A 9,551-nucleotide genomic window follows, 5' to 3' on the forward strand; every position below is an offset into this window, starting at 1 on the left:
CTATAGCTCTTAGGAGAGCACAGGCTGGTGGAGCAAAAGTCCAAGTATTCTGCTCCCTAGATGACATCCTGAGAGAATGTCATGAGGATGAGGACTGCAGGTGCCATGGAGTGTGCATTTCTGCAGAGCCTGAAGGCCAGGCTGAGCGCAGCCTGAGCCCCCTGAGCTGGAGCTGTCCCCTTCTGCAGTGGTGGTGGGCTGGGTGCTGATGGGCTCCTCCGCTCTGGAGCAGGACTGTCCCCTTCAGCAGTGGTGGGTTTCTCTGTGCTGAAGCTGTTGGCTCCACTGGAGAGCCCTTTCCTGCCCAGTTGGATCACTCCCACCGGTCTCATGGGCTGCACGTGACAAAGCACTGATGAAATTCAGGACATTCATCCTCCTCTGCTCTGGGCGCCTTCACTAAAACACAAGCCTGTTTGACAGATGTACTCCTGTACATCTTTTTGACAGCTCCTATGCCAGCTCCTCTTGCTTTTGTTCAGAGCCAGGCCTTTGCTGGTGGAACTCCTTCCAGGTCTTTACCCAAGTTTCTGATTTATCTCCTTTGTGTTCTGTGGAAAATCAGGCTGCAGCCTTCAGAACAATGGTACAATTATGTAAGAGTTATTTTTCCCTTTCAGAGAGGACAAAGTGAAAATCTCCAGGGATATCTGTTTGTCTTTTGGCGGTGCTTGGCAAATGCTTAAATGCTGTTCAATATTAAACCATCTTGCTTGGGACCAGCATTCAAGAAGTAACAAAATTGTGTTTGGTGGTGTTCTCTCAACTAATGTCTCTTAGGTGCTGTTGGAAAGACCTGGGGCATGGTTGAGAGGGAGAAACCATTTTAATTCTTGTGGACAATAAATATATCTATCATAAATTGAAGAATCAGCTGTGTATCAGGAGAATTGTTGGGACTGCAAGTATTTGAGGGGACATTTAATACTAAAATGCTGATCAGAAGCCTTTGGCACATAAGAAATGCGCAGGGACATTAGTGATGAATGGGTCTGGTTTGGGTGTGCACTGCAGGGTTGTGTTCCATGAGGTGACAGATCACACACAACCAGCAGTGCAGCTCACCAAGGGGACGTCCACTTAATTGTGCTTTAAACAAATCACCTTATTGGTCTATTAGCTGAATCCAAGCCCTTCTTTGTGGTATGCTAAAAAGTGCACATGAGTTATTACAGTGGAAAGTGCTTTAAAAGCAATAATTGACTTTGTGTCGAGGGGGCTGATTGTACATCTCTGAACTAATTCAGTTAAATGGTATAGGTGGTTTTGTATTGATTCTTAGCCAGTTTTGCCTCTAGCTCTCATTCGGGGGATTTTTTTTAACCTTATTAAACTTAAAGAACAAACAACATTTTTCTGTTGCTTTAGGCATTTTGTTCCTTAAAATTTCTCTTTACTAAATACTGAAGGAAATTTTTACAGGGCTGGTTTGCATCACTTTGCACTGGTATTTCTGAATGCCAACTTGTGATTTTCCTTTTGAGATTTAAAAATAGTTTCATCTTTATTTTGATCTTTTCAGGGAAGAAAAAAAATCTCACAGAAAATCAGTATTTTTTAGTACATTTTCATTTTACCAGCAGAAAGTTAAAACATTAATTGTTGTTTAATAAACTCCAGCTGAATTACAGATATGATAAAAGCAAAGATGAATATTTCTGTCTTCTGAAACAATGTTACTTCCCCCTCTGCACCCAAATGTTTTCTCCTAACAGTTTATTCTTTCTTTTTCTCTATGTAAATATTATGGGACTCTGATGTAAGTGTTACAGATTGCATGAATTTTCCTCTGAGGTGTTTGGAATAGACTAGCACTTAACAACTCACGCATTTGTGGGATGTGTTTTCATTAACGGATGACTTTGTTGATGTGATTAGGATTGTTTGCTTTGGTTGCATTTGACTCCAGCTTTGGAAAGGATGTGTGACTCTATTTGGTGGCTCCTGGGCAGTGTGTGCTGTTGTAGTTGGCTGCTCCTAACTCCTTGGTTTGGCAATGAAAACTGCTGGGGAAGTACAGGACCTGGGTCAATGTCTTTTGGAAATGATGGTGAATTTATCTTTGTTGCAGGGGAAAGAAGCTGATGGTCATCGTATAATAAATATCTCTTCTCCTGTGCTTCTTAAGTGGTGTGCAAACCTCTTTATATGAATGATCCCCTGGAAAGTCTTAACTTTGGAGTGAATTTACCTTCCATTACAATAATACAATACCTCACTCTTGGTTTGTGTAGTCTGTGACTGTGGTTTCCCTCATTGCTCCCAAGGAATTAAATTGATGGGAGAAAGAAGTATTGTGCCTAGCAAAATAAGGGCATGTCCAACATCAAAGTTGCCTTCTTCCCACTGTAACTGTACTTAAGTGTCCAGATTTTTCAGAGGATCTAGGTCAAAGTAATTTGTTCACTTGCACTTAGAGTGGGCCAGGTCCTGACTTCTGTTGTGCTTATGAAAATCCAGAGGAATTTGCTAAAGATTTACATGGCAGCATGGACCAGAGTCTGAACCAAAGTGATTGCTGTGAAAAACAGCACACTCTTGAATCCCAGGTGTTGCTGTAGAAAGAGTTTTGCAAGTGAAATTTCTTAGCCTTCTTGAATCATAGAGATCAAAGATTGCAATGATCTAGCTCTCCATTTCCTGGTCCATGCTGGGTTGTTCCCTGAGATGGATTAACAGTTCAGATCCCAACTCTGCAGAGCATTCAGATGTCTACTTTAACTTGAAAAGTGTCCATTTTCAGGGCTTCCCACACAATGTGTTGGCTGTATCAGTTCCTTTGGGAGGAATTATGATGGAATGATAGGAACTGGAATTAAGGGGTCCATTTCCTTAGACAGTTTACAGTCAGATTCTGTCTTGCTTAATGGAGAGAAGAATGCAATCTGGTCTGTGCAGTGAAAAAGTGTTTGCAAGAGGCAGCAGCAGCAGCTTTAGTCCTGGAACACCAGCCTGTTTCCCACTTCTGCAGCAATTCAGGCCCTTCACACAAAGATGTGGAGCCATAAATGTAACAGGTGAAGAGACGTAAAACACAGCCAGCCCTGGGATGGGGAGTGAGAGTCTCCCAAACAGAGTCAGAGCAAAGGTCTGGTGTACAACCCATATTTTTACACAGCCACCTCCTGGCTGTGACAGTCCCTGGCTGCTTTCCTGGAGCAGCACACACTGCTGACTCTGCTACTGTGGGGACATCTGATAGTGACCTGAGGCCCTGCTGCCTCAGATCATAAAGATGGCTCTTAAAAACATGCAGGAGATCACCCAAGGCCAAGTGCTGTCCTCAAGACACATGCTGACAATACCCTTTGCTCCTCGATCTTTACCTTCCCTGATAACAAACCTTGGTGTCCCAGAACCCATCCATTCACCGTAAAACTCCATCTCCTTTCTCACCAGTTCCTCACATGTGTTTGCTCTTCTGGTTAACCCCCTGCTTTACATTTTTACTCACCTTTTTGGTGTCAGAAAATCATTTTTTTTATCATGTCATCACCACATTCACAAGAAATAAAAATTTCAGAGCTGGGACTCAGACAGCAGCTGCTCTTCAGAGATGAGCTCTCTGCCATCCCACAACAGCAGAATGCTTCCACAAACGTGGGACAAAACCTGGCACCCCAAAGCCTGGCAGATCACTATGAGCTTGTGTTGCTCACAATACAGATGTCCTTCCCAAGTCAAGATGGGCAGGGAACCCTCCCTTCTTGTTCCAGGTCTTAAGGAAAGTGCTGTGTGTATTCAAGAGCTGTTCTGTTGATTGAACATTGATCTGTTCAACATCAATTGCCAGAAAAGTAGTGGAAAAGCCTGGGATAGCCCATCTTCTTTCTTTTTTCAGTTCAGTGAGGCTGAAGCAAAACTGGTTCCCATTTGGCTGGTTTTCAGTGTCCCATTCACAGCATGGAGCAGAGAAGAACAGGGCATCAGCCCAACTTCCAGTGAACTTTACAGAACTCTCAGCTGCAGAGATCAAAGCAGTATGTGCCAGCTTGGAGGCTGAGCTCTCCTCTTGATCTTCATGGAAGCAGCTTCAGGACATGGATGTGCTGCTTGGACTGATGGGGAGAACAGAAAAGCCTGCAGGAGTCTGTGGAGGTGACATGGGTGGCAGAGCTCTCTGGGTATCTTTTTTCCCAGCATCTAATTTTAAAGAGAGAGCAGTAATGAAGAAAGAAATGTATGCTGCAAAACCATGGGATTCACAGAAGCATTATTAGGCTGACAGTTCCTTCTGTCTCCTTTTCCAGTGGAGTGGCTGATTATAGAATGGGAGCAGGGCACATTTCCATGATTCTATCCACTCAGCCTCAGCAGCCAGTGTCTCCTCACTCTGGTCACTGAAAACCCTAACTCTGGTTCTCCAACAGTCCTCCATCCTCTCCTCTTTTTCCCTGGTGAAGGCCCCTGTTTGCTCTCAGTGGTACATGGCTGGAAATGTGCTGTTGGGCCACTGTGCAAACCTCAGTGAGACCATTAAAAGAGGTCCTGACCTTTTTACTTCTCCTAAACTTGACTAAATTTTGATTTGGCTTAGGCAGGCATCAGAGAACAGCTTCCACATCCAAGAGAGTCTAAGCTAGGCTGCTCCTGGGTAGGTCACTTCTCAAGTCGAGGGATAAAATAGTAAACCAAAACATTCCTGTACTGTTTTGCCATGTGGTCTAGAGCACATTCGATTCTCCCCAGAATGCAGTTTTCACACTGCAGTCCAACATAGAAGAAAAACATTTCACCATTATCCTGGGCCTCTCTGCAATGTGCCTTTCAACATCTTCAGCATAGCTAGGGTAAAAGTCAATTTCCAGCTCTTCCTGAAAACCTGCAGTGGTGTCTTCCAGCCTGCCCATGTGAGTGGTGATAAAGGAATAGAAACACGGGGTCAATGGGTAGAGGATGGTGTGCACAGGCTGCTGTCTCGAGCAGCAGCTGCATCCTGTGGGCTGAGAGCAATTAGCTGCTGACTTTAGTTTGGCACTGGAGAGAGCCCCAGTGACCTGCTCATGACTTGTGGTGTTGCTGTAGCCAAATCATTTGCCCTCTGTCTGTTACCCAATTCAGAGAGCTATTGAAGAATTCAGCTCTTTTTTGGCTCTAAGAATAAAAAGGGATTAGTAAGTATTAGATGTTTAAGAACTGTTTTTGGTTTCAGTCTTTGGGGTTTAGTCTTTGGTCCAGCAGACTCTTACAGTCAGGCTGAGAAAAGAAGCACAGAGCATTATTTCTATGTATGCTCCTGCAACAAAAAGTATAGACCCAGTTATTCTGATTAGTGATGCCTAAATAGCAAATAGTTCCACTCCTGCCATATTTCAGAATCAAAACAGCCCTCTCAGTTAAACAGAGAAACCTCCAGCCCTGCTGGTAAGAAACTGGAGAGCAGGAAACTTGGTCATGTTGAGTTTCCTCTTCTGTATCTCTTGCTTTGGACTGGTCATTAAAAATACTCATTTTTATGTCTCATTTACTCTCTGTATTTAGGCAGCATGTGGATTGTGTTGTGTAACACGACCAGTCCCACAGAGTGCCATAAGTTACCAGGGTAAAAAACACCAAGTGTTTGTGGTCTGTAGTTATAGGGCAATAAACTGCCTTCAGGTCCATCAGCAGAGCTAATGCTCCACTGCATTTACTCCAGAGGGACAGAAGAGAGACTTTTCCCTGCACTGGTTTTTCAGCAACATACCCACTTGCTGAGGGTCCATTCAATGCCTGGTGAAGCTTTTTGAGCTTTTTGTGAACTTCAGTGGATCTCAGACTGAGTGCGTGCCTTGACCACTCTCAGTTTCAAGTCTGTAAGTGATGCTGTGTTTCCTATTTCTGCATCCCAGGCAGGTCTCTCTGTGCTTACCAGAGGACTTCAACACCCATTTGGAGTCTTCTAGAGGAAGCAGTAGATGCAGGAGCTATGTATGGAACCAGCAATTCAAGAAACCAGTTATTTTGTTTATCCCTGACCAAACAAACAAAAACAATCCCTCTCTAGTGTCAACCTCCCTAACATCAGAAGCTGTGAATTTAGTCTCAATTCCATGTAAAATAATCAAAAGACTTTATAATGGCTTTGTAAACAAAGACTTTTGATTTCTAACCCCACAGCTGCTATTATTAAAGTGTGATGTGTGACTCTTCTATTAATCCCTGGAAGACGCATGGCTTTGCAGTGAGTGAAGTTTGTGTGAATCCAACCATCACTGATTTCCTCATCCTGTGTCTTCACATTTAGGCTTCAAATGGCTGTGTTAAATAGGTGAAATAAGTGTGGACATTAGGTATGAGAAGCCACCTGAGACAAACTGTGAAACAAAAGGCTCAGTGTTCTCAGATGATGAAGAGAATGATTGTGCATCCATGAACAAAAGGCCCAAAAAGAAGGATCAACCCCTTGAGGTACTTCCACATTGTCAAGGCTCCTCCTTCTTTGACATTCCTTCATTCTTCAACTGGAATCTTGAACTTAACAAACACCTCTCTTTGGTCTAAACTCACTAAATGCACTTTAAGTTGCTTCATGGAAACAAAATAACTAAAGGAAATGCAGATCTCACTCTGTGATTTGCCAAAATTTTAGCAACGTTTTGTTATGGAGGAAATAAAACCTCCATGGGAGATGCTGTAGGCAAAGAGATCTGAGCAGGGTGATGGAGCCACAGCCAGCAGCTGAGATGTCCACCTGTGGGAAGCTGAGTTTGTTCCCTCCTTCCCTTGGCTCAGTGTGAGGAAGCAGAGCTGTGTGGTTTGGTCGGCAGGTGCAATCCCTTCTGATGGGTTGTCCTACCTGTGGGGGCTTTCATCAAAGTCTGGGCTGCTCTTTTCTAGCCATGGAGAGGTGCAGCCTCTCCAGTTACTCCCAGAGCTGCCCAGTGGCCTCCCAAAGGAGGCAGAGCTATTTATGCCCCCTTTAAGAGTCTTGGCTGTGCAGATAATGACAGCTTTGCTTTAAAAACCACATGGTTTCCCTAAGAGCAGCCTTCTCCCAAGCTGCAGGAAGCACTGCTCTCATTGTCTGGCTGTGTCCCTGAGCTCCTGGTTTACGGAGAGCTGCTCCGAGCCAGCAGCTATGCAGTCAGGTGTTGTGTGGGATCCCTCACTGCCATGAAAAGCAGCTTTGCTCCTCACCTCTGCTCTAGCTGTGCTTTCTGAGCACAGCCATCCCATCCAGATCTGTTGTGCTGTTGGGGATTCACCGTGGGCACCTAGGGTAAGACGTCAGGCTTGAAGTGTTGGATTAATCCCATTTCTGTGAGAAGCTACTTGAGTTTATGGTCAAGCTAGAAAAAAAAAATTGAGATTTAGGTAGAGTCTAAACAAAACCTCAGCATGCTGCAGTCCCTTGTCTATATGAATATGTATGCCTTGCTGCATCATGGGAATGCAAAAACATGGCACAGTCTTGGGTTTGAAAGTCCTATAAAACAGAAATGACAAAGTCCTCGCTTTGGTGCCATCAGGCCCTTACAGGTAAATATAGGTTAATGCTATTAAGAAAACAAGGCTTTGGATATTTATGTAAATGGAGTAGAAGAGCCCACCACACCTTGCAGTGATAGGGCTCCACACTGAGAATCCATGCTCTGTTACAACATCTGATAACCATTTCTTGTTGTGAAGCTCATGAGACACAGTGCCACACCAGAACTCTTCTGAGAGAAGTAGGCACTGCAGATTAGAGCTTTTTCTTTCATTTGTTTGCTAGCCTAACTAATGTCTGTCTGAGTCTGGAGAACAGGGTTAACCACAGGAAACCAAATTCATGGAGTTGGTCTGCCTCCTCCTGGGCAGTCAGGGCTCCTTGTAAAATCTCTGCACCAGCTGACTACGAGGTAAAAAATTCCAATAGCTGATTTCTAAAATAATTTCAACAGATTTTGTCTGGCCTCTTTCCCAAGCAAGAGGGTGATTTTAAAGAGTTCTACCTCATGGGAGTTACAGGTCCAGTGTCTTTCACCTTGGGGACCCCTTCAGCTTTGTAATTCCATGAGCTGTACCCTCAGAGGAGCTGTGGGTGGGTTGGACAGGGCAGGATGGGCTGGGAGACATCAGACCTGGCTCCCTGGCACCAGTTTGATCTCTATATCCATGAGCTGCTGTAAATGGCACCAGTTTGACCTGGCTCTTTCAACTGTTGAGTTATTAGCAACCTTTAGCCACACCTTTAACCAAGCACCAGAAGAGAAGGTGTTGATGTAACCTGGGTACATGACAGGTTTCTTAAAGAGATTAGTCCTCCACTGGCCATTCATGACTGATCTTCAGGGCCAAAACTTTTACATTACTTGAAGTGTGGAATGGGATCCTTGTCACAGAGGTCCCACGAAGATGGGTGAGTTGTAAGGAAAAAAAAAAGATGTTTCCTGTTATGCCTCTGAAGTTTTGTCTTGCTTTTCTGCAGGCACCGCCTAGGACCCTTAGACCTCGCTTCAGGAAGAAAAGTACCTCGTCCTCTGCCACTGAAACAATGTGAGTGCAATGAGCCAATAGCACCAAGATCCACAGAATGTCTCTCTTCTGCCTTAAAGAGCTACTCGTTCATAACATAGGAAACAGCAGTGGGATGGATGTGCTTTGATGTACAGCACTGTAGACATGGCCTTTCTCCCTCCTCTCTCTGCATCCTTCTGTGACTCGCTGTTTGTCCCCGGCGTGGGTAGGACAGGCACCTGCAGGTGAGGGGTCCTGGTTTGGTTTGCAGAGTGTGCACCCACCCACAGTGTACATTTACAGTTTCATTTGTGTCTGCATAGCTCTTGCTCTGTGAATGCCCAGCAGAAACAACAATATTCAGTTACTCATGATGCTACATTGACAGTGTATTTATTTATGGCTTTATCATGGATGAAGTGGATTTGCAGAACCCATGGATTTCTCTTTCCTCCCTTCCTCCTCAAGACAGTGACTGATGTAACAAATGTCAAAAGTACTTTGACTGTATAAAATGTCCAAGATTTGTTAGTGAAAGCTGAGCTGCAACTGCATTTTTCTGCAAGTAAATCACATGTTCTGAGAAAATCATTGTGCTAAACCCACAGAGACAGAACCACTTACAGAGGATGAGGAAGTGATGTGCAAGAGAAAAAAATGGTTTCAATGATGTAATGAAGGGGAGTCCTGATTTTAATCAGCCTGAGCCAGGAGAGTATTTTGTGGAAAATGATTAGTAGAAGAACTAAATCCCACCATTTGTGGCCAATGTTCTACTGCAAGTTTTAAAGTGTGAGCAAACCAGGCTTGAGCAAGCTGCAGCAACAGAAATTAGAATCACTTTAGTGATGCATTTCCAGGGGAAAACACACCTTAAACCCCCCTGCTGCAACAGTGTCAGTCCTAGCACTCTGCTCTGCTGCTAAGGGGCTGCTGCTCTGCTTGCATGAGCAAAGGGTCTGAGCTGCTTTTTGAAGCCTGGAGTTTCTCCTGTAGCATGGAGTTTGGTTAGAACCACAAGAACCAGATGGAGTGGTGTATTTGTATCCATATATAAAAGAGAAATATAAAAGAAGAGGAAGACACAGTAGGGTTTGTGTATTTGTGCTTCAAGTTGGTGTCTCTTGTAA

General features: G+C 44.2%; 1 protein-coding gene across 1 annotated transcript in view; it reads left to right on the plus strand.

The window, feature by feature from the left end:
• REEP1 (receptor accessory protein 1) overlaps positions 1-9,551 on the plus strand; it is a 68,960-nt gene that overhangs the window by 54,901 nt on the left and 4,508 nt on the right. The window contains exons 9-10 of the mRNA XM_062494098.1: positions 6,251-6,390; positions 8,393-9,551. The exon at positions 8,393-9,551 is cut by the window's right edge and continues 1,367 nt beyond it. Of these exons, the coding sequence (XP_062350082.1) occupies positions 6,251-6,390; positions 8,393-8,464 (212 nt within the window). The 3' untranslated portion in view covers positions 8,465-9,551. The remainder of the gene's footprint in view (positions 1-6,250; positions 6,391-8,392) is intronic.

Source organism: Cinclus cinclus, chromosome 5 (genome assembly GCF_963662255.1).
Source record: "Cinclus cinclus chromosome 5, bCinCin1.1, whole genome shotgun sequence".
NCBI classification, from domain to species: Eukaryota; Metazoa; Chordata; class Aves; order Passeriformes; family Cinclidae; genus Cinclus; species Cinclus cinclus.